A 26,457-nucleotide genomic window follows, 5' to 3' on the forward strand; every position below is an offset into this window, starting at 1 on the left:
TGTACCGACTGCTGATGTAAATTCTTGCAGCTCGCAGAACATGCCACGTGCTCTGTTACATCGACTTTCGTGCTTGACACCTTGTTATCCCCATTTGCCCGCCTGCGGGAAAAGCATCCTTGCGGTATGTGCCCCTCGGGTGTTGGTTTGAGTCCCACCGTGTGTGTGTTGGTGGCGCGTGGGTCATAGGCAGTCGTTGGATTGCGCAGGCATCTGCGGGTATGAGGGCTTCGGGAGGGTGGAGTGTAGGAGGAGGGCCGGCGAGACTCATTGTCATTGAGTTAGCCTTTGGTTGCGGGGTGGCTGCAGCTCACGCAGGACGGGTTCAAGGGCTTGCAGACCTGACCTCCGTTGACACACAGGATGCGCATGAGCAGTGCTTAATTTGTAAATAAATAACTGCTAGGGCACTTGTGAGTAGACCACAGCAACATGCACCGCCCATTTCGCTACTACTGATAATTCATACTTTTTATACATTATAAATGAGTAATACCTGCCGCCCAAGCTATCGTTGAGTGGCAGATATTAATCCATTTAATCTATTTAGAATTATTTAAAAAAAACGTTCTTGTGTTAATCACAAAACTGAAAAACAGCACCACCATGTGGCTGGCTGGCCTGCGTGAGTCCTGGTGTTGACAATTAAGTGCCGGTGCCGAGCACCAGAAACCACTAGCTCAAATTAAGCACTGCGGACGAGGCGTTGGGTAGGGGCAGAGAGAAGGTGGGGCGGCGTGTGAGTGAAGACTTGAGAGTGACGAGTTACTACACATTGGCCTTGGACACACAGGCGTTTGCGGCACCAAGTAATGTCCAAGTGCTTTGCTTGGGTGGTCTTGTTTGACGTAGAATACCTGTTTATTGTGCATGCACACACACTGCACGCACGCACTCACACACACACTTCCCGAACACGCACACAGGATGACTCACACACTCAGTTCGCTCGCAACACACACTGGGCGAAACCAACACACACAGACAAACACACCTCGCTCTGTGGCCTCTGCACAGGCTTGACTCAGTTCTCAGAACACCAACGGCAGCAATCGCTGGTAAAGGGTTCATTCACGTCTATTGGTGACAGAGAAGTGAAAACTTATCTTGGCTTGAAACGCCCTCACCCTAAATTGTATGAGAGGAGATCCATAGTCCGATTAACAGCGCCTTGAGGGAAGGAGTACCGCGTGGAGCACTTCTTTGAAAAGATGAGTTAGCATAGTTTAGAAATTATGGCCCAATCAGGGTGTGAAGCAAACTTGAACATGATAGGCCGACCTGAAGCCATAATTCATAAATCGTTCAAAAGTCCTTGAAAACCTGACTCTTCCATAAAGCAGATTAAGTTGTTGGTCCCCTTAAAGGCCAAGAAACCCTGATGAACAAACCATTTTAGCATAAAATAACCTGTATCAACTTAATTGTATGTACATGTATTTGATGTTGGTAGTCTGAAGCCTGGAATGGACCTGGCCCTTCTACACATACCTCAGTTGGCCGACCCTGCCATGGTTAAGTCTCCTCCCCAACATAGGTCCTTAAGCAGGGCCGGCTTTAGCGCTGGTGGCGCCCAGTCCGACAATCACTTTTGGTGCCCCCCCGTCCTGTGACCACCTCCTTGGATTCTCTCACTACCACCTGCAAAAGTGCCCCTCATCTCTCCTATCATAATATATTGCTAAGCACAGCACCCCTCTGCGGTCACAGTGCCCCCTCCACAGGTCTGCGCCCAGTGCGGCCCCACCAGTCGCACTGCCCTAAAGCCGGCCCCTGTCTTTAAGCCTCGCCCTCCTCTGTCTAGGGAGACGTACCTCAAGATCCTTTTCTCCATCTCCTTATCTATATACCTGAAAAGTCCGTCCTGACCCTGAATAATCATTTCCAAGGACCTCGTCCCCCATAGACTTGTACTTGTTCTTCCTAAGACAAAAAAGACATAATCTCTATCCCCAGCATGAAAGTTTAACTCAAGTGTCCGTGTCTAACTTCAAATACGAAAGCTTCGTTTAACTCCAAAAGCCTAGCTCCAATTCCCCTGCCTAATCAGAATCTTAATCCCGATTGCTGAGGCTAAACCCCAATGTCTGAACCAAAACTTAAGAATTTTAGACATGTCTCTAAACATCAAAATTGGTCTATCATCCCACACCTCTTCTGGAGTGCTTATATTGCAATCCATTGGGGACTCGTTACATTGATTGTCATTGATGCACTAAATACAGAGAGCAACTAACAGTGTGCTGTGTGTTTTTTGGTTGTGGTTTTAAACGATGCAGCAGGCTTTGTTAAATGATTTACTCTGAAATATAGCACAAATTGGTCCAGCACACTAATTTAGTCACAATTATTCAACAGTAACCATAGTTTTTAAGTACAAATATAAATCATTCATAGCAGAATCAGTGGTGTTGTTTGTAGTTCATTCTTTATTTATTCTTCAGTAAAAAGACTGTAGCCAACGCGTTTCGTCCTTCATGGACTTATTCAGGGCTACTAATAACATATATACATATGGTAATTATTGTACATGAATATACACTATTTACAATTAAAATGACTTTACATTTAACACATTACCACACACTTAATTACATTTTATATGTTTTAAGTGTGTGGTAATGTGTTAAATGCATGACTACAGTCTTTTTACTGAAGAATAAATAAAGAATGAACTACAAACAACACCACTGATTCTGCTATGAATGATTTATATTTGTACTTAAAAATTATGGTTACTGTTGAATAATTGTGACTAAATTAGTGTGCTGGACCAATTTGTGCAATATTTGAGAGTACAACAGTTTCTGTTTTAGGATATTTAGGGGATTTTTGAATCTCCGGTCCGTGGCACCTAAAGGATTATATAAAGCAGCACTCAGAATAGGTGCAATTGTGCTTAACCCCATTTCCCGGTCTCTTTTTTCAAATGATTTACTCTCGGCTCAAAATGCAAGCCAGACAGACCTGTTGGCTTTGACAGTGTTTGTTAGGTACAGCTTTACCCCACCAGATAGAGATAGTGCGATTAAAGGGACCCTGGCATTCCGGCCTTTGCAACTGGAAGTATGAGAGTGGCATGCTTCCACGTGGAAGGCAGTCAGTGCACATTCTGATGTTCAGCTGATGCAGCCTTCATTGGTGGTGCTGAGGGAAAGCACTAGATTGTGTCTCACACGCGTATTTCAGGTACACTGTCCGTGCACTGCTTGATGTTCAGGCACCGACACCACCTAGGCATTGCCCATTACCCAGATGTATTACAAGCGACCCTCAAAATCGCTGCTGAAATAGATGCCTGAAGTTTCAAAGGCCAGAAGAGTAAAACAAAAGTAAAACATTGTTTTTCGTTGTAAGATGCTGAAAAATGTCACGCCGAAATGAATCCCTTCTTGAAAAGGAAAACTAAATTAATTTAAATGGTAAACACTAAGGGCCTCATTTATGAGGCCGTGCGTCACTTTTACGCTGTCGGTGCGTCACTTTTGTGACGCACCAGCAGCGTAAAAAATGTGCCTTGTTGCACCAAATTTACAAAGTGACGCATCTAGGTAGATGCGTCACTTTGTAAACCCCTGCGCTACATTATACCTGCGTCAGGTATAATGTATGCAGGGGGGCGTATTTACGCAAGGAAGGGTCGTAGAAGTGACGCAGTGAAATCTATGAGATTTCACTGCGCCACATCTAGGACGCAAATTCTTCAATTTCTTACGCCTGCCTCACAGCAGGCGTCAGACTGACGCAGGCCCTTTCACATGGGGCTTGCCCCATGTGAAAGGACACAATGCTGGAGTCGCGTCACTTTTCTGACACACTCCAGCAATGAGTCACTTTTGCGCCATACAGATACGTCAGAAACACTGACGTATCTGTAACTCCTTGCGCAATGATGATTCATACTGTAAATATGACGCATCATTGGTGTCGCAAGGATGGCGCAATGAAAAGTGACGCATCGCTGTGTTCACGCAGAGATGCGTCACTTTTCATAAATAAGGCCTAATTATTTTGATCTACAAAATACCGTTTGGCCCAGTTAATGAATTCAAGCTGCACTGTGCAATTAAGTTTGCAAGGTCGCTGCTCGTAGGCTAAGAACCCTCGCTGTTTCTTGGCTACCATATTTAGAAGCAGCGCATTGCTGGAGTTGCAGCTTGTTTACGCCATTGGGTTTAGTTGGACCCTCACACAAAGACAATGCTTTGAAAGCGAAAGCCCAGGTTTTGTATAATCTCATGTATCCAAAGGGGCCATAGTGTACATAGCAGTGCAGCTTCCGTAAAGGAAGCGGAGATACAGAGTATTAATGTTAATACTTTGGTGTATATCAATGCATTACTACTCTCAAGTGATCAGACCATGATGTGTGCATTAAAGTTCTACCTCTGTAAGCAGGGAGTGCCAATACCTCTCGCTAAACACTTATAACATCCCAAAGGCGAGACCTATTGGCTATGCCAATGCTTGTTAACAGTTTTCCTTGATGTGCCACCTTGCTTATTTACTAGAAATCTTCATTACTCCAGGTCCTGTTCTATTCTGACAGGGACCCTGCTCCTGCTCCCTCCCGGAGGTTGCATTGATTATATTTTGCTCTCTGTTGTGTTTTTACTATGCTTGGTGTTTCGACAGGAAGTGATGTTACGATTTCCCATCTATGGGATGGCTGGGTAAATGGCGGCCATCTTAGGGGAATTCTTTTCTTTGTTGAGGAATATGTTCTGCCGTTTGGAGTTAACATATCAGGTGTAAGGACTGTGTCAGGGAAAACCAGGACACGGAGTAATGAAGATTACTTGAAGGTAAACGGGGAATTCCTCTTCAACTATTATTGGACCCTTAGTGCATAAAAAAACACAGAACCTTTAAAAACATCATCAAGGGCAGCAATCGGTATCTTCTGTGAACTTTGAGAGCAAACAAATATATTTACACCCCCTGGATTTCTGGTGGGTTACTCCAGTTGGTTACATTTAAGAGAGCCAAGAATATATATCCCAGAATGCATTACATTCTCAGATCTGAGTGCCATCAGTCTGCCATAATTGTCAATGAATGGGATGTCTCCTCTCTGAGAGGCCCTGACAGGGCTCTCAGTGGGAATGCTCGAGCTCTGGGAATCTCTGGCAGTGGAAAGATTTGGGATGTTTGAGTCTTGAACAGAGGAGCCTGAACACAGAGAAACTCAAGTACTGCAGAGAAGTGGAACGTCTGATCTCTGATGGACCCTGAGTGGGGTGCTTTTGCAGAGAGTGCAGAGTACAGCAGCTATGTTAGATGAGTGAAGCAGGTGCTGATAGGGGTCTCTGTTCTGTGACAAAGGAGGAACTGAAACCCAGCTCTGTCTATTGGTGAGTTTAATCTGCACACGTAGAACCAGGCTGGCCATCCGTTCATCTTGAAGACACATCGCGAGTTTCTTTTAGAAGTGGGTACGGTGCTTGCACACATGTTATAGGTGAAACTCTCAGAAAAGAAGTATAGTTGGGAAGAACCTCTGAAAGCAGTATTTATTTATTTATTTAGTTAGAAAGTTTTGTATAGCGCGAACGTGACCCTCGAGGTATCAGAGCGCTTTACATGGAGATAACATGATTAGCACTTGGTCTGATCAACTTGCAAACATATGCGTGAAAGACAAACAAATCAACAATTAAGAATAGGCTAACTGTGATTGGAATATATTGCAGCCAGTGCCTGGCAGGATAGTCTACGTAAATTGCGTTCTGAATCTATTCAATGACATTGATAAGTTGATTTAGGGTAAGAACTTAGACAGTAGATATGATTTGGCTTCTCTTTTGAAGGCGTCGGTGGAGGACAGTAGTCGAAGGTCCGGCGGTAAAGAGTTCCAAATCTTGGGAGCAACAGTCAAGCATGCTCCAGCCCCAGTTTTCTTTTTGATGGTTCGTTGGGGTTTCAGCTACAAGGTGAGGGCACTACGTGAGGATCTGCTGCCCCCTGATTTTTCTAGTTTTTGGGCCAGGTAACTGGGCGTATTGAACTGTAACGATTTGTGCGTCATGCAGGCAATTTTCAGTTGGATTCTTTCTTCATATGCTAGCCAAATTAAAGTTTTTAGGGCTGGTGAGATGTTTGCATTTCTTTTAGTTCTGATGACAAGTCTTGCTGCTGCATTGAAAGAGTTTCTAAGTGGTGCTAGTTTGTATCTAGGTAGGCCACATAGTGTGGCACAACCGTAATCCAATCTGGGTAAGAATAGGGCTTGGATCGCTAGCTTTAGATCTTCATGTGGCAAGTATGGTTTCAGTTTCTGCAGAATGTTCATTGGTTATTTGCTCCTTTAGTAGCAGCATTAATGTGACCCTGCATATTTAGGTGTTTGTCTTACGTAATACCTAAGATTCTGGCAGAGTCTATGATGTGGGGCGAGCATTTGAGGGCTGTAAGAGGATTCAGCCACAGGTCCATCATGATGCTGGCATTTGGTGGAGAGATGAGAAGAAATTCTGGGGCATATTATCAAGGGGGTTTATCTCCGCTTTTTTGGCTTTAAAAGCCAAGAAAGCAGAGATAAAATTATCTCCCTATTACCTAGCTGTCGCTAACACCAGTTAGCGACAGTTAGTAGGAGATAGCGACCATCTTGGGCCCCACTTTGCATGTCAGTGATATTTATCACTAATGACATGCAAAGTGGGCGTGCAAAGATGTTAGCGACTGGAAACAGTCGCTAACATCGCTATCTCCTATTACCAACTTTTGGAGATATTCGTGCTAAGCGCGAATATCTCCAAAACCTAACACCTGCCCTAAGCAGTTCTTAGCCATGTTATCCAATGGGAGGTGGATAACATGGCTAAGAGCATTAGCTCGGTAATGCATGAATATCGCTGACTTTTCAGCGATATTCATGCATTGCGGCAGATTTTTATCGCATTTGCGATACACCTTGGTAATACCAAGGTTTATCTGCGATAAAAATTGCCGCAGCTCGGCGGTAAATTTTTGTCTCTAACCAAGCAATAGCGATAATTATCGTTATTGCTTGGTAATATGCCCCCTCATTTTTATCAACGTTGAGTTGGAGGCGGTTAACCGTGAGCCAGAGGTGTGTATTTTGTAGGATGGAATTGAGTGATTTAATGTCCTCTAGAGAGGCGATTCTGAGATATAGCTGGGTGTCATCCGTATACATATGGTAGTGGATGTTAGCTGATTTTAGGCGGCTTGCTAGTGGTTCCAGGATTAAGTTAAAGAGAATGGGGGAGAGAGATCCTTGAGGAACACCAAGAGTTATCGCTTGTGACTTAGATAGAGGTTGATTCATTCTGACCCTTAAGTTCGAAATCAAACATTCATGAAGACAAAAGGCCTTACCATGTCTTTGGATTATGAATATGCTTGTTGTGGTTAGTACACCACAGAGGATTGGCTTACAGAAGCTTCCTGATGTGGAGAGAGTAGGGGGGTTAAGAAGAGGTAGCTCTATCTCATGAAAACAAATATGAGTGTGTTCAATGTTTGATGCTAATTGTAATTCTTGTTGGCTATGCACAACCTTAACGGTCCCTTTGTTCACAGGGATGTGGTTAATTCCGGGAACAGTGTCCAAGATACCATGTCCTGTAAGTCTGAATATACCATTAAACCCATGTATGGCATCAAGAATCTCAAGTAATACCATGAAGAAGGCCTCTAAATTCATATTAAGAAGGAAACATGTTAAAACTTTTTATTAGACATTGTGGAAACATCGCTGCTTCTACATATGAGAACTTACAAGCCACATTAGATGAGTGTGCAGACTCTATTCCGATACGTATAAAAAGGTTGGCCATCTTGAACATGGGCTTTTGTCCTGCTCACATGGTTTACTGTCATTGTTGATGTGCTTTCCATCACTCTTTACTAACAGAAAGTGGGATTAGTACATTTTGATTCATCATCTGTGTAGGTCCCCTCTGGACCTTTCAGTGGTCTTAACACACTTTCACTCTTCCTTGTTATTTTCTTTTTCTAGGCCCCTCCTGGATCTGCACTGGGACCATCTTCTTCATTTCAAGGATGTAGACCTGCGGAAATCACTGCTGTCCCTGAAAACGTACACGAGCAGGGAATCTTTGCTCACAGTCTGGTTCCATGGTGACTGCATGCACCCCATATTGTCACCAGAGTGTGTAGGTCTTCAAAACAGTGGGTGCTTCGTTTGAGATGGGCCCATTTTTCTCATCAGATATTTACCAAGAGTTAAAGAGATTTTTAAAAAACACACAAAGCGGAAAGATGGTGGAAGAGAAAGATGGAAACACTGTCACAAATGGAGAAAGCAGGAACCTGCTGGAGTGAGATAAAGAGGCAGGGGGTGTCTGGTAGTGGATTGAAGAGGCATACATTGGATTTAAGACTCTTCAGCCTTGCTATTCAGTGCACCGTCATTTAAGTGCTTTGGGCACCAGCACTCAAACATTTTACAAGTTTAGCACTTCAAATAGTCTTTCAACTTACCAACACATTCTTAAAAGTGTCAATGTTCTTGCTAGTGGTGGACAGAGTACACAGTGATGGGCAAGCAGCACTTTTCTATGCTCGCCTGAGAGCAGTGGTCTTGTAATTGGCAGAGATGCAGCATTCTGCAGGCCACAATCAGTCCTGTTCATACTGACTTTGTCAAGTCAGGGTGAACACAGCCAGCCCCCTCTCTGCTCTCTGAAGAGCTTGTTGATATGAAACAGAATTATAGCATTATTGGCAACAAAGGCAGGTGCAGGGAGGGGGCTGAAGGGTGGTGGGTCAGCTTATGGATTGCAGGAGGACATGGGTGAGATAGATTTTAAGGTTATTTTAGACTGCACACAGGCATCACACCTGCAGTCAGTGTGATCAGGGTGCAAACATATTTCAGCAATGCCCTGCACTCACCCTGTTGTACAGGTGCATCTAGACAGATTAAGTCTAATTTTAATTCATGGATTTTGCAAATTTCACATTACGTAAAGTTTGCCAAATTTTCTGAAATTTCTCATTATGCGATTTAGTGTCATTTACAGTAATTTACGATTATTTCAAAAAGAAAATGTTTTTCTTGAGAGATGATTTCAGCTCTGACCTTTGTCATGGCACTATCTTGCATGCCTTTTTTAGATGAGACATGCCCTCATGTGAAATGTCCAGGGCAGATATAGGCAAACAACATTTTCCAATATTACAATTAACCCCCTTCACTGAGGCAATTCCTGGGGTTCCCCGTGCCAAGTCAGGGATGAGCAGAGTGTCCTCATCTTTATCTCAGCCCACAAGAACCGCAGCCATCTCCACCCTGGCACAAGAATCGTAACCATTTTCATCCTCCAGTACAAGAACCATAGCCATCTGTATCCTGCCACGAGAACAGGAGCCATCTTCTTCCTCCTACAAGAACTGTAGCCGTATCCATACTACCACGAGAACCACCAACATCTCCTTCTTCCCATATGAACTATAGCTGTATCCATACTACCACGAGAACCACCAACATCTCCTTCTTCCCATATGAACTATAGCTGTATCCATACTACCACGAGAACCACCAACATCTCCTTCCTCCCACATGAACTGTAGCTGTATCCATACTACCAAGAGAACCACCGACATCTCCTTCTTCCCACATGAACTGTAGCTGTATCCATACTACCACAAGAACCACCGACATCTCCTTCTTCCCGTATGAACAGTAACCGTATCCATACTACCAAGAGAACCACCGACATCTCCTTTTTCCCACATGAACTCTAGCTGTATCCATACTACCATGAGAACCACCGCCATCTCCTTCTTCCCACATGAACAGTAGCCGTATCCATACTACCCCGAGAACCACCGACATCTCCTTCTTCCCAAATGAACTGTAGCTGTATCCATACTACCACGAGAACCACCGACATCTCCTTCTTCCCACATAAACAGTAGCCGTGTCCATACTACGACGAGAACCACCGACATCTCCTTCTTCCCATATGAACTATAGCTGTATCCATACTACCACGAGAACCACCGACATCTCCTTCTTCCCACATGAACAGTAGCTGTATCCATACTACCACGAGAACCACCAACATCTCCTTCTTCCCACATGAACAGTAGCCGTATCCATACTACCAAGAGAACCACCGACATCTCCTTTTTCCCACATGAACAGTAGCCGTATCCATACTACCACGAGAACCACCGACATCTCCTTCTTCCCACATGAACAGTAGCTGTATCCATACTACCACGAGAACCACCGACATCTCCTTCTTCCCATATGAACAGTAGCCGTATCCATACTACCAAGAGAACCACCGACATCTCCTTTTTCCCACATGAACTCTAGCTGTATCCATACTACCATGAGAACCACCGACATCTCCTTCTTCCCACATGAACAGTAGCCGTATCCATACTACGACGAGAACCACCGACATCTCCTTCTTCCCAAATGAACTGTAGCTGTATCCATACTACCACGAGAACCACCGACATCTCCTTCTTCCCACATGAACAGTAGCCGTATCCATACTACCAAGAGAACCACCGACATCTCCTTTTTCCCTCATGAACTGTAGCTGTATCCATACTACCACGAGAACCACCGACATCTCCTTCTTCCCACATGAACAGTAGCCGTATCCATACTACCACGAGAACCACCGACATCTCCTTCTTCCCACATGAACAGCCATATCAACCCTGCCATTTCCATCCTACTAAGAGAACCGTAGTAATATCTATCCTGGCATGAAAATCATAGCCGTCTCCACCCTCTCACAAGAACAATAGCTATCTGCATCAAGCCACGATAACATTAGCCATCTGCACTCTGGCATGAGAACCGTAGCCATCTGCATCCTGCCATGAGTTCGTTTGCTGTCTCCATCCTCCCACAAGAACCGTGGCCATCTTCATCCTGCTCCTGCCACAAGAAGAGTAGACATCTCCATCCTACCAAGAGAACCACAGAGTTCTCCATCCTGAATCGAGAACTGTAACCATCTGTATTCTCCCACAAGAACCTTAACCGGATCTATCCTACCAGGGGAACCGTAGCCAACTCCAACCTCTCACAAGAACGATGGCCATCTTCATCGTGCCACGAGGTCCGTAGCCATCTCCATCCTACCATGAGAACTTTAGCCATCTCCATCCCATCCTGCCACAAGAACTGTAGCCATTTCCATCCTCCCACAAGAACCATGACCATCTCCATCCTCCCACAAGAACTATGACCATCTCCATCCTGCCACGAGGTATGTAGCCATCTGCACCCTGCCACGAAAAGCGTAGCCCTTTCCACCCTACCACTAGAAAGACAGCCATCTCCATCCTGCAACAAGAACTGTATCCATCTGTATTCTCCCACAAGAAACTTAACCGTATCTATCCCATCACAAGAACCATATGCAACTCCACCATGCAGCAAGAACTGTAGCTGTGTCCATCCTACCACGAAAACCATGGCCATCTCCATCCAGCCATGAAGTCCGTAGCCATCTCCATCCTCCCACATGAACCTTGGCCATCTCTATCCAGCCACGAAGTCCGTAGCCATCACCCTCCTCCCACATGGACCGTGGCCATCTCTATCCGGCCACGAAGTCCGTAGCCATCTCCATCCTCTCACATGAACCGTGGCCATCTACATCCAGCCATGAAGTCCGTAGCCATCTCCATCCTCCCACATGAACCGTGGCCATCTCTATCCAGCCACGAAGTCCGTATCCATCTCCATCCTCCCACATGAACCGTGGCCATCTCTATCCAGCCACGAAGTCCGTAGCCATCTCCATCCTCCCACATGAACCTTGGCCATCTCTATCCAGCCACGAAGTCCGTAGCCATCTCCATCTTCCCACATGAACCGTGGCCATCTCTATCCAGCCACGAAGTCCGTAGCCATCTCCATCCTCCCACATGAACTGTGGTCATCTCTATCCAGCCACAAAGTCCGTAGCTATCTCCATCCTCCCACATGAACCGTGGCCATCTCTATCCAGCCACGAAGTCTGTAGCCATCTCCATCCTCCCACATGAACCATGGCCATCTCCATCCTCCGACTTGAACCGTGGCCATCTCCATCCTCCCATATGAACCGTGACCATCTACTTCCTGCTATGGGAATCATAGCCGTCTCCATCCTACCACAAGAACCACAGCCATCTCCACCCTGCCCGAGAACAGTAGCCATCTCCATCGTGCCACGACAACCATCTCCATCTCCCCCCTGCCCTTAGAACTGTAGCCATCTCCCCCCTGCCACAGCAAACCGGGTGCTGTTCATGGTCAGAGCCACAATCAGCAAAACATTTGACCTCGCTGAACTTTTCCGAGCAATGAAGAGCCCAGTACCCTTATCCTCCAGAGCTGGAGACTTACCGGCTTCATGAGGCTTGATCTTCCTGGTAACAGACAGTGTTGCGTACCATTCCATTCCATCATAACTACTTCTGGACCACATGGAGATACTTTTTAGCCTATTGCACTGCCTGGGATATATTTTTCCTCAGGTTAGAAAAATATCAACCATGTTGTGTAGATTTTTTTTTCTTCAAATTTCCCATTATAAATTTGCGAGGGCCCCAACTTCTACATGCAGCATAAATAAAATATGCAATGCATAATAAAAAAAGTATGCAATAAACAACCAACATTACACTAAAGGAAAATATTTAAAGAACAGAAAATAGTGTTCAATAGTAATCTATACAGTAATTATAACCTAGATTTACTAAATTTCGAATTTAAGGGAAATATTTATAAAGCATGTAAGTAATTCCTCACTGGGGAGGGACCGGGTGAGGGGCCAGGTTATGTTGATTGCGGTGGAGATCTAAGACAGGGCTTTAGTTTCGACTGATTCTCTCTGAGGGGCATATTATCAAGAGATATAGCTCTGCTTTTTTGGCACCTACGCCACAAAATGCAGTGATTTTTTTTATCTCAATATCATCAAGGACACGCTAATAAGCGTTAATGCGTGCTTCCTTGCAACTTTGCATGTCAGCAATCAATATCGCTAATAACATGCAAAGTTGGCGTTCCTGAGCTAAACGACATGGGAATGCTCGCTGACATGGCTTCGCAATATTAGCAAGCCATGTAGCAGACCCGCCAAGCGATATTAAAAGTTGCGCTAACTGCGATTATCGCTGGTATTTAACAGCTGATTAAAACCTGACTTAGCTATCTTGACAATGGGAGGTGGATTGTCAGGCTGAGTCCACACCTGCCTATTAGCAAGCTGTACATTAGTGCTGTGAAATCATCCCTGGATTTCACGTGCTATTCCTGGGAATAGCCCTTTATCGCTGGAATTACATCGCCTGTTGGCAAAACGTTGTTAATGCGTCACTGACACGGCGATGTAATCCAGCGATAGAGTAAATCGCGATTTGCGATAATTATCGCATCTCTTTGTTAATATACCCCTGTATTTCTCTGTGAAAGAGATCTGATCATTTTCAATTCTGATGTTTTCGCAGTGGTTGTTCAATTGATTTTCAGTGTTCTGTCTCCAGCTTTGGACATGCACCAAAAATACAACTCTCATGATGATAATTTAAAATGCCTGAAATGGAGTGAGTCTAACTGTCAGAGCATCTTAAAAACAAGCAAGGATTTTATCATGTGTGTTCCAGACCAAGCGGCTTCACTGACAGTAATATGGTCGCAGTTATGTGCACATCTGATCAGAACTTATCCAGTGACAAGACAGGGCCCAAATCGCACCCCACCAGTAGGAGCAACAGCCCTCCCCATTATAAAAACACTAAAAAGAACGAGAAACAACGCACTGAGGCTGCTATCAAAATTTCCAGAGAACAGCAGCTTCCTCGTTACATACCGTCATGCCCAAAAGGCACTTAGGAGGGCAGTCACCCAAGAGAAAAAAGCCCAGGAATCTCAATTCTGGGTCAAACTGGTATGGGAAAGCAAGCAAAAGAACTCAGGGAAATTTTGGTCACTTGTCAACTGCACCGATCGAAACATAACATCCTTTGGATCAGCGAACATTCAGGAAGCAGACTGGATCTCATACTTAACAGAGCATTTCCAGGCACAAGATCACCCTGACCGCCCCGGATTAACATGGGTTTTTGACACTGGCACGGGCGTAGCTCCGAATCCCCCACCCGATTCAATGCGGGGGCTCACCTCACCCGATGAATTGTCTGAAGAAAGAGTAGCCAAAGCACTGACGAAAGGGAGACAAGACGGAGCACCGGGCCCGAATAGCCTGCCACAAAGGCTATTCAAGTCCGATGTCTCCTTCTGGTCTACGGTGCTATCAAACTTCTTTAATTACACCCTGAGCTCTCAAACAATCCCGAATTCTTGGAGAGATGCTATCATCCATCTCATTTATAAAGCTGGAGCACGAGGCAACCCGAACAATTATAGATGAATCGCCCTCCTGGATATAGAGGCAAAGCACTTTGCAGGCCTCATTTTAGAGGATCTTAGACAATGGGCAAAGGACAACAATCTGATTCCTTCTGAATCAAACAGGGTTCGTTGCCAAATCAGGTACAATGACAAACTTATTGACAATCTCTACCATCATTGACAAAGCTCTTTCAAACTCCAGGTCGATTTATTGCTGCTTTGTCGACTTCAAAGCAGCATTTGACAGGGTGCCCAGGGCAGCACTCTGGCAAAAACTGAGGCAGTGGGGAATTCCAGACAACATCCTGAATCCAATCATCCTGCTGTACTCCAACACATGGGTCCGAGTGAAGTTAGGGTCTGGCTCGCATCTCTCCCGGAAAATCTCGACCTTTCGTGGTGTCAAACAGGGATGCGTGCTGGCCCCCGTCCTCTTCAACCTATTCATGGCTGACCTATCAAGCTCTCTAGAGAAGGTAATCAGCCATCCACCAAAAGTAGGAGGCACGGCATTATGCAATCTCTTATATGCCGACGACCTGGCACTGTTCAGTCTCACCAGAGTGGGGCTACAAAGACTCCTTGATGCCTTAATGCAATACACGGCTAACAACCAGCTAGAAATCAACATGAAAAAAACCATGGCTGTTCCGTTTGGCAAAAAACGCTACAGCGGTGGAGGTTGGTCAATAGATAAAGAAAGCCTCTCAATCGGCCAATCTTACAAATACTTAGGGGTCCATTTGGACTCCAGGGGCAGTTTCACCAAACAGAACACTGTGATTGCAGCCAAGGCTACAGCTTTACTTGTATCCTTGGCTAAGCTGTCGAGGAGACTCTCAGGCCCCACTGTCTTGCCTCTACTGGAAGTGCTTAGAGCGAAGATCGGGCCCACACTTTCGTATGGCATAGAGATTTTTAAGGGTAAAATGAACAATACCTTAAATAAACTTACAACTAAAGTCTACAAGAAATTGCTTCACCTGCCGAGTTCCTCCTCGCCAGCACAGGTCAGACTAGAGCTGGGCTTAATTAACTATGAAACCTCCAATGCTGGCTCATATCTTAACCTGATCCACAAATTAAGACAGGCAGAAGCAGGTACCCTGGAATTCCTAGTCTGGAACGAAATCAGTGTGAACAACCTGGGGGGGGTCATTTGGCCACCTCCTAAATGACCACATTCAACAAATGTCTGCTGCGGATTTCTGGGCTCTTAATCCAAGCCAGACTGTCTTCAAAAACACAATTAAAAAAGGTATAAGATTGAAATCCCTGATCATGGACAAAGCTCTGCTTGTGAAACGCAGTCATGCCTGGGCAGTAGCCAACTCTTATAAACGATTATCCCCGGCCAATTACCTTTTGACAACATTTTCTTATCCCCTAAAGTGATGCCTGATCACCCTTAGACTGGGAGACTGGCGTTTCCTTCAAAATCTCCAAGCATGGCGTTGAAAAAGGGACGATCTAATGTGCAGAGGGTGTGGGGCAGCAAATGAAACTTTTTTGCACGTGCTTTGCACATGCCCTTTCTTTATTCTTCAACATTGACGCCTACTCAGGCCAGAATGGAACAGGCTGGGAGTTTGAACTTGTAGGCATGCTATTATTGCTGCTCTGTCGTTAGAGAACACTGATTAAAATATAAAATTGGCCAAACCCGTTCAGCAAGTTTACAGTGTTTTAGAAAGATTGGAAACTGCTAAGGCTTTTCTGACAACTGTGTAGAATGATATGTACTTTAACTTCATCTGCATTGTCCGGAAGTGTTACATTTTAAATTGACACATTGCAGTAAGCACTGATAAGAAGGCCAAATTTTATTTTTTATTTTTTTTTCTTTTATTAATTATTTTAATCTGCAAAATTGTACTTAATGTGTTGGAAGAATCTTTTAAAGATATGTTTTTATATATCTAAATAAAGAAATTATTACTACTCATGATGGATTGATTTTTGTTACATGAATGTAGAATTCAGGCCAGGAACACTGTGCAGGATTTGATTTTCTATGATCAGCCAACCCAGTGAGGACCTCATGACGAATGCACAGTTTTTTTTTCGTTACAGAGTTTTATATAGCATGAACTTGACCCAAAGGTATCGGACATCAGAGCGCTTTACATAGCACCAGTTGTGTTACATGAGGACACATTCATTTTTGTTAGGCACGGGGAGATTAAGTCATTTGCCCAGAATCACTTGATGTTCTTGGTCATTGCCAAGACTCGAACCCGGTTCCCCAGATTCGAGGTCGACCGCCCTAGCCATTAGGTCAACTCCTCTCCCCTGTGTTACTATTCTCTGTCTGGAGATGACGTCAATGACTTTGTTATTGTCAGCTGCACTAGGTGGTTCTGTCGTATGTGCTGGTCTATCAACCTCTTCCTCCATTGTCCTAACAACCATGAACCTCATCTCGACTTTCATTAGACAAGTGGGAAAGGAATCAGAGGGTGGTCAGACCAGTCCAGTGGTATTCTACCTACTATCTGCAGAAGGCTTCTTGGAGGAAATTACATCTGGAATGGAACCCTTCTTGTGTGAGTTTTGTGCACTGTTGAGTCAAATCATACTTTCGTAGGAAGGAGGACAAGCGACATGGGACGAATATATGATGACATCTCGCATTCTTTTTCCCCGCAGCGCTGGAAGTTGGAACAGTATAATTTACTATTCCAACTCCAGTCAGTGCGGACACTAGGGAAGGTGTTGGATTTTAAATCCAACACCTTCCCCCCCTCCCTCTGCAAGTCGTTGTTCCAACTTGTGGAGTAATGGTATGCGGAATCACAACACGGTCGTGGTAACGACCGCGCTGTGATTCACTGCAGAGAAAAAGAATTGCGGTAAACGCCGTTTACCCCTAGCTAGGAATGTGATCTACGCATTCCTGAATGATTGTGTGATCCTTTCTTTAGAGATGATTAGTAAGGTTTAATCTGAAGGGGATGATTAATAATGATTAACCAAGAGGCAGTACAGGTAGAAAATGTAAGGTAGGTCATGACTCATTCTTTATATGTTTACATGGAAGGAACTCTGGGCCCGATTCACAGAATGAATTTAAGACTCAATCCTAAACTTACTACTATTTTGGTACTCACAGAATGCACCTACTACTTTTGTTATTCACAGAATGAACTTAGTACTTTTGGTATTCACAGAATTTAGGATTTTGTCTTAAGACAAACTTAAGACAGACTTAAGACAAACTTAAGACAGACTTAAGTTAGGATTTTGTCTTAAGTCTGTTTTTAAGTTTGTCTTAAGTTTGTCTTAAGACAAACTTAAGACAAAATCCTAACTTCTGTGAATACCAAAAGTAGTAAATTCATTCTGTGAATGCCAAAAGTAGTAAGTGCATTCTGTGAGTACCAAAATAGTAGTAAGTTTAGGATTGAGTCTTAAGTTCATTCTGTGAATCGGGCCCAATGTGTATACCTCAAGTCCTCCCCTGGTAGTATATTTGGCCAACACGCGTTGCACGAATTTACAATCAATTATCGCTTCTTCAGAGCAAACACTAGGGTTTCTCTAAAAATGCATAACAACCTTTTTAAGATCCAGTGAACTCATTAGAGAAATTAATTTCAAGGTACTTACATAGTTTCCTTACACGCCAGGAATAAAGCACAAAAAATGAATTAAAAAAAATGTAAGGAGGGAGGCAGGGAAGGTCACCAGCCCTCTGACGTCACCAGGCCCTTACACCCTGTCCCACAGGGGCAGGGACCCATTAGCCTGACCATGAGAGTTTCATTGGTCTGACTCTCACTGATCATTCGTAGAGATGTCTTCTCTCTCTGCACGGTGTGATGTTATTGAGTGCACGTATACGAGTGACGTGTTTCTGGGTCCCGCCCCTTTCTGGGTGTGTCCATGGAAGACATTTCTTCAGATAAAATTATCATCAGATTAAATAAGCAAGCACACACACTAAAGCAAGAGTATATAATTTATTAGAAATACAGGATAATTCATCATATTTAGTCAGGAATCAGATTCACAGTGAAAAGATATAATGCTTTAGACTTTATATAGTGCTTATTTTAAATGGAGTGGGGGTGGGTTCCTCTAGTTCTTCGTGGCTATTGCTGGAGCAAAGGACAGCTTTAAGTCTCCGAGTTTCACACTGAAACCTTGAACTGTTGAGGGCGGTGATGAACTTTTGATCAAATAAAGGCCCTTCAGACTCAACCATCACCCCCTGAGACTTCCGGAATCTCTCTTCTTTGCACTTAACAAGACCCGAGAGCCTCCCTTCATGGGCAGAAGATGGCCTGCTCCCTGCATCTCTCTCTCCACCCTCGGTTCTGAGGGGTCAGTGTTTGACAGCGTTGACAAGTGTGGGGGCAACTGCTTCATGGGGGGAGGAGGGTCAGCATTCTTTGACCTTGAACCATGGGTTTCCCTGAGACAGCAACGCCAGTAGTCGAAAATAAAGACAAGCATTGAGGGATTTCTGACAAAACCAATCACGAGGTGGGGCAGGAGGGAAAGATTCAAGCTGTGAGATGTTACAGATGAGCAGTGAGGGCAACAGAAACACAGGCACAAAGTAGAATAGGTGGATTCAGGTGTTAAATTGAGTATTCTCCATAAATCTCAGACACCCCTCATACAGCGCCCCTCCCAGCTCTCGCACATCCACAGCTGGACAGCTGTCTCAGTCCCCCAGCCCAGACAGGCACACCTCAAATGCATTGCTGCATGGCTGATCCCATTGTATCAATTCTTCTGTGTCACTCTCACTGATTGGTCTCCTCTCCTCGTGATGCAGAATGGCTGACCCTCATCTACAAAGGGAGTGGGTGTGTCCACAATCATCAGTAGGAAACATGGACTAGGTGGTATGTGACCACAATAGGATCTATGACAATGGGGAAGAAGTGACCCGAAGCTTGCTACACTGGGACAAAGGCACCCGTCACCACCACCAGCAAGACTAAGCGGTGCAATGTGAGCTCAGCAATTTAATCCAAGTGGGATCACTGGTGAGCTCTGGCTAACAGCTGGACATCAACAAAGAAGCGCCTCTGAGGGCAACACGTGGGTGTGGCACCAACAAGATTTATCAGTCCAGACTGGTGCCAGTTTGTCAGCATGGTGCTTTGTGAGCTAAGAAGTGACATCACTGTAGCAATGGGGCAGTCTGTGTGTTGACAGATTTTGTGGATCCAGGAAACAGGAAGTGACATCACTGTAGACCTGGGTCAGCCTGTCTGTTGACAGGTCCTGTCACCTAGAAGACAGGAAGTGATATCACTGTAGCCCTGGGACAGTCTGTTGTTTGACAAATTTTGTGATCCAGGAGACAGGAAGTGACATCACTGTATACCTGGAGCAGGCTGTCTGTTGACAGATTTTGTGATTCAGGAGACAGGAAGTGATATCACTGTAGCGCTCGGGCAGTCTGTCTGTTGAGAGATCCTGTGATCCAGGATACAGGAAGTGATATCACTGTAGCGCTCGGGCAGTCTGTCTGTTGAGAGAGCCTGTGAACCAGGATACAGGAAGTGATATCACTGTAGCCCTGGGGTAGCCTGTCTGTTGACAAATTTTGTGACCCAAGAGACAGGAAATTATATCACTGTAGACCTGGGGTAGTCTGACTGTCGCCCTCTGGTGGTGTGCCTGTTAAATGCTTTTCTGATCCAGAGACAGGAAGTGATATCCCTGGAACTTCATCTCCCAGATGTGGACACCAGTCAGAAGTTCTACCAATTTCATCTGGCTCTAAATAGGAAATTGTTTAACCCTTGGCAAGAAAAATATTGGCAAGGCAACTATCCAGCCCCAAGACTGCTTACATACAAATAATTGCCAGGGACAGCATCTTCCAATCCTCTTTGCAGACCCTGACTTAGCACAGCAACATTTTAACATAGAAAAGACATTTGTCGCTGCTTAAGAACATGCACAACTATTGTATCCAGGCTGCAGTCACCCCTGATGTTCAGAATGGAATGTTCCTGCCTGTGCTTGGTCATGACTAAAGAATGGTCAGATGACCATTGTGTTTTGATTGCATGTTTGCCAGAAAAGGTTCAAAGTTGGCCTATTGGCAAGAGACCCTTTCCACCCCATTGGAGTATTGTATTCCTCTGCCCTGCCCAGCAGCGCCCACGTTATTGGCCACATAAAAATCAGTTGTAAGTGAAATGATACTAACAAGTTTCTACTAAACATGCTTTTCAGTTGTGAATGCAATCATTTCAAACAAATCCCCTTTGGAATTGGGCGGTGTCCTTTTGCTTGAATAGAGTTGAAGGGGACTTGAAAAACAGAAATCTGAGAGGCAATTAGGGCCGGGTCACAGTCAATAGCATATCAGAGCCAGAAATTATTCGAGGCAATTCTTCATCCTGCTTTCCTGGACTTTACACCATGTATTTAACTACATTGCTTAATATTCTGTGTTCTGTTTAGTTCATTAAATTAAAATATTATAAATATAATTCTTCTTTATCATCTAAATATAAATATATATATAAAATCATTTCTCTAAAATATTGATAGCGAGATGTAGGTTTATATTGGTAAAATAATCAGTATTAAAAATATTAACAAGAACTCATGAAAACCAGTCATTTCCATTTGTCATTAGTTTTTAAATTCATGGTCCGTCAGTCTGCTCTGGACCCCAGGGCTCAAGTTTGCTAAGATGCTGAAAACCTCAGATGACATCTGTCAGGGTAAAGAGAACAGTTTTTCCTCACTCGTAATCTAAGATCTTTAGCAATTCCTGCTTGCAGGGGTCTCAAGTGTCACTCATCACGAGTGAGCCTCACACATTTTTAGGTCACAGTGAGCCCACCTCATGCCTTGCTGAATCTCACACCTGGTGAGGTTGGCTAGAAGCTAACTTGTAGACAGGGCTCTCTTCAGACCTCTGTGGATTGTAACAAATCCTACGATAGCCTAAGAGGGTGCAGTTGGCCTTCCAACCTGTGGGGGCCCTCTCACAACACCTCTAGCTATCTAGTCTGTAGTAAATTGCAGATGTTCATCAAGCAGGCTAGGAAATCCCAATTTTTCAAGGTAATGCGCATGCTTATTCAAATGGGGGGGGGGGGGTGTAGTTGTTTCATTACATTTTTCTTTTAGCAAGTTTCTTCCATTTAGTTGACACCCCTTCCTATGGCTTCATTGGAGGCAAAGATGATGTGCCAATATTTACTATGATGCCAAGGAGCTCTTCGTTTTGTTGTCTTGAACCCCGCCTCCTTCAGATGTTTGACATGGCGACCGCTGAGAGGTACAGTCCCAGCAGACTAAGGGACTGGTTCAGGGTTTGGCAGACTACAAATGCTATGGGAAAGTGCTTGTACCTCTTGGAGCTGCTGATCTCTGATGACTGCAGGAAATATTCAACCAGCCCATTGGTCACTGTGAGCCTGGGCATTGCTCGAATGCTTGCTATGCCTGCTCGTGAATAGTTGTGAGGCATAGCGCTCGCCAAAATGGATGAATCGTTGAATGACTCTGAAAGACAAACTTCCAAAAGCAACACCACTAGTTAGCATCCTGTAAGCAATGAGGCGATTGAGCCAATGAGAGCGCTTGGAATGCAGGCACTACCTTCAATTGTTTGCGTTTATTCTGCATTGGCTGAGAGTTTGAAACCAGGGCATAGAGCAGAGAATGGGAAAGGGCATAATTGTCCGCCATATTGGGTGAAGTCACAGGCACCATATTGCTCTCATACTGTAAGACCCGCCAGCAGTTCATTTCCCTCTCCCTCACTGAAAGCCTTTGGCTTTGGGAAACAGTCTTTACTCCACAGCCAGAACTACGCAGTACCTTTACAATGCAGGCAATACAACAAATGCGTTGTTACTACGTGTTCCATTACCACGCAAGTCATTACAACGACGTGCATCAGGGGACATGTTGTTGGATTTTAAATCCAACACCTTCCCTACTGTTGCACAGAGTGGAGTTGGAACAGTAATATAAACTGGGATACTGGGGTTTATTTATGAGCCCCTGCGTCACTTTGCGCTGCTGTGCGTCACTTTTTGTGAAGCACCAGCGGCGTAAAAAATGTGCAATGTTGCATCATATTTGCAAAGTGACGTATCTAGGTAAAGGCGTCACTTTGTAAACCCCTGCGCCACATTATACCTGTGACAGGTAAAATGTATGCAGGGTGGGCGTTCCGAGGTAAGTAATCCTCATAGAACTGACGCAGTGAAATCTATGAGATTTCACTGCGCCACTTCTAGGACGCAAATGTGTCAATATCTTACGCCTGCCTTATAGCAGGTGTAAGACTGAAGCAGGCACATTTGAAATGGGACTTGCCAATGTGAAATGACCCATTGCTGGAGTTGGGTCACTTTTTTTGACACACTCCAGCAATGCGTCATTGTTGCGCCTACAGATACATCAGAAATACTGACGTATCTGTAACTCCTTGCGACATGATGCGTCATACTGTAAATATGACACATCCAGCATGTCGCAAGGAGGGCGCAATGAAAAGTGACGCATCGCTGTTTTCATGCAGCGATGCGTCACTTTTCATAAATGAGGGACACTATTCCAAAGTCCAGCGCTTCCCTAAGGTAAGTTGTAACAACTTGCGCGATGATGGAACGCATGGTAACAATGCGTTCGTTGTATTGCCTGCATTGTACTTGCTAGGGTTGTAAAAGCATGCATGATTTAGCTTCAGCTCAGGCCCCTAGGGTGGGCAATTAACAGTAATTAACAATCACTGCAGGGGGTGATATGTCCAGACGCAGACTGGACCACACAGGATTCCTGCGGTTCCACAGTCTCTCCTTTCTTATGAACTGCGGGTAAGGCTAGCACAGTACGTTGTGCAAGCCTCATGCCTTGATACAAAAATAAACTTTAGCCTTTAATTTGCCCCACAATAATTTATTTATATTCATAGATGCAGCACTGCATTATGGAGCTATAATGCTATATAGCGCTTCTGAGGATGTAATACATTTAGCTGCAACCTCAAATCGCCATAATTGATCTGTAATACACAGGTAAACTAATAATCATTTTATAATACAGGGGAGCTTGTAATCAATCCCTGTATAAACGCTTGTATCCGATTTCTTTATTATAGGTGACTGCTGACAAAAGAATGACGTTGCTACTCAACTGTGACCAGTTATTCCAGTTGAGCTCTGATATCACAATGCCTGCTGCCAGAGGCAGCAGCTAAGAGAAAGGCACTCTATGGAGTCTAGTTACAGGTGCAGTTTTTACAAGGGAAATGAAACTCTGTTTTTCTTCTTGTTTTCTAAATGAACAGTTATCATCAGATATTTATGGCAATAGGATTATTTTTGCATGCTACAGGGACAACAGAAAAGAGAGGATCTCGATGACCCTTTATACAAATTCTGAGCTAGAGCATATTTTAAATTTATATTAAACTGATTCTAATATATTTTTGCAACAAATATCGAACTGCTTTTTGGTCTGTTACATTTTGCAGATTCTTCATATCTGCAAACAGACTACATGTTTCATATGAAAGAGGAAAGCAATGAGGATTTACGCAGTTTGTGTGAAAATTGATGGTGTGACCATGTATTATAAGGAATAAAGTCCCCCATCATCCATTATTAGGATATTGCAAGTCAGCTCGGGTCTCCATGACCATATAGAGGAGCCCTGCCTTCTGTCTCTTTCCTCTAGATGGCCATGCAATGCCTCAGTGACTTGCAGAATTCCTACAATGTACATTAAGGGGTACTTCAACCCTTATATATAGCATACATACAAATTATGTAACTTGTTTTGAGGATTCCCACAGCCTCAGATCCATTCTTCATGGGAATGATGTAATTCATGTAAATTATGTAACTAGGCAATGGGTATGACATGCTTTCCGTGAACTATAGGTTTAAAAAAAACTGTGCTTGCAGTGCATAAAAAACCGATAATAATGCAACATCCTATATATTTTCTTTTCTCATTAATTCTCAAATCTGTTCTTAAAAACATGAATATGTTGCTATATATATTAAAATAAAATTTAAATATTTGGTAAGCATGATGTGCTCTCACCTTTAACTACATTCACTCATTAAACAAATTTCTAGTCCCCCTGCCCTGATGCCACCTTTGAGGAAAGGGGTCCACAGGCGTACAGTGGCGGGTGTGTGTGTTGGAGTGAATAGCGGTGCTCACCCTGCAGCAAGCGGTTCCCGCCTTAACGCCCACATTACATAGGCTGCGGAACTGCGCCATAGGAATAGGGCTGGGGCATAGGATGAGGCATTTGGTGGATTACTTGCTGGGGCTGGGGCATTTGAAAGGTGGTGGTCTGGGCGGTGACGATGTTGAAGGGCTGCTTCCTCTTCTTGATCTCTCGCGCCATCTGGCACCAGGAGCAGGAGTAGCACCAGTACAGCATGCAGCAGTCATCGCAGATGGAGCCCTGAAGGGGGCGGTGTGGGATAGAAGATAGAGAAACAAGTTACTTTTATATAAATGATTGCATTAATGCTGCCCCTGGGGCCCTTGAACAGAGAAAAATCCCTATTCCATCCATCAATCGAATATAAAAATCCATAAAACCAAATTAAAACATTATACATATGCCAAAGGCCTAAAACAGTCTAAACATTTAAAAAAATACATTACATAGAGCATAAGTACACTAAAGTGCCATCAATCATAATGCAAAGTGCAGATGTCAGTGCACACAAAGAGAAAGACACACTCAGGATTGCGAGAACATTCCCAGAACAATCTATAAAAGGCATCAGAAACACTGGAAATGTGGGCACTTATGTATTATCGTAAACATTCTTTAAAAGGGGTATCTTCATTATAATGACATCAATCAAATAAGTGCAGTGCAAGTGCTCATCTGAAATAAGGGCTTGAGTCGGTGTTTCGGCGATTATCAGACGCAAGTCTGTGAGGTGGATCAAGAGGGGTATACCAGCCAAGAGAAACTTCTAAGGGGTGGCTGCCTAGACCCACTAAAACACCCGCCAACTGCCCGCCATTACGATAAGTCACATACAAATGCAAAGTGAACAGGGCTGTAAGTGGGCCGGGTCTCACCGGGTCTGAGCACTGACAGTTTTTTATAGGGGGCCACAAACCAGGTCCCTATCGGGCTCTGTTTTGTACCCTGGCACCAGCGCCCCATTTTTTTCCGGACAGCAGGCACATTGATGTGCGCTGCTCACACTGCACCCTTCTCACTAGTGGAGAAGTTACGGCATGACGTCATACCAGGTGAACGTTGTAGGGGACGGGAAATTCTTTAAAGAGTCATTTTCCTCTGGATTTCCCTTCTCTTTTTGAAAAGCAGTAGCAGCAACATGGTCGTGGTGTCACCAGGGCTTTAAGTGGAAGCTTTTTCAATATTATATATAACAAGCCATAGTTGCTGCTTATTTATCTTATGAAACTTACAACCATTGACAAAGCCAATAGTCCTGACTTGTATGTATGATGTTACTTATCATATATCTGTATGCAATGACAGAAACACCAAAATACAAGTCGGGCGGCACGCTACGCTAAACACAGATTTTGAGCTTAGGTGTTTTTAAGCAACACCCCAATTACATCTGCCACGCCCCTTTAAGAGGCCCCCAATTTTCCTCATCCGACTTAAAGCCCTGAAGTGCAGTGTGGAAGGAAGTCATAGTGGTTAACGAGTGCCAACAGGGTTGTATCGCTCTTTCAGCAAAGGACAATGCGATTGCGAATGAGCCAAGCTACATGCAAATATTTTGCCACCTCAATAACAACCACTTCTCTAGGGTCAGAGCGTAGAACCCGTAATGCAACTGTGTAGTGACTAAAACACAGGAACTTCCATACAGGCGTGAGCCATTTTTCACGTGGTCGAGCATGGGCAGAACAAAAAAAATGGCAAAATTATGTATAGTTTCATCTATTGAGTTGCAAGCGGGGCACTTGCTAGAACTACAATCATTTTCCCCCCATTTGACACAGGCGCGGTTTATAGGCAAGACCCCGTACCTCCATTTTAAATAGACGCGTAATGCTAAGCACCCCGGGACAACATCAAGGAACAACTCATAGGCAGGAAGCATCTTAAGGTCTAGGAAAGGACCTGTCAG

At 44.3% G+C, this 26,457-nt stretch overlaps 1 protein-coding gene across 1 annotated transcript in view; it reads right to left on the reverse strand.

Moving 5' to 3' along the window:
* Positions 1 to 18,318: 18,318 nt before the first annotated feature.
* LOC147678718 (cornifelin homolog) overlaps positions 18,319 to 26,457 on the reverse strand; it is a 66,272-nt gene continuing 58,133 nt past the window's right edge. The window contains exon 4 of the mRNA XM_086946177.1: positions 18,319 to 24,788. Coding sequence (XP_086802303.1) covers positions 24,573 to 24,788 — 216 coding nt within the window. The 3' untranslated portion in view covers positions 18,319 to 24,572. The remainder of the gene's footprint in view (positions 24,789 to 26,457) is intronic.

The sequence above is a fragment of the Lissotriton vulgaris genome, chromosome 12 (assembly GCF_964263255.1).
Source record: "Lissotriton vulgaris chromosome 12, aLisVul1.2, whole genome shotgun sequence".
In the NCBI taxonomy this organism is placed as follows: Eukaryota; Metazoa; Chordata; class Amphibia; order Caudata; family Salamandridae; genus Lissotriton; species Lissotriton vulgaris.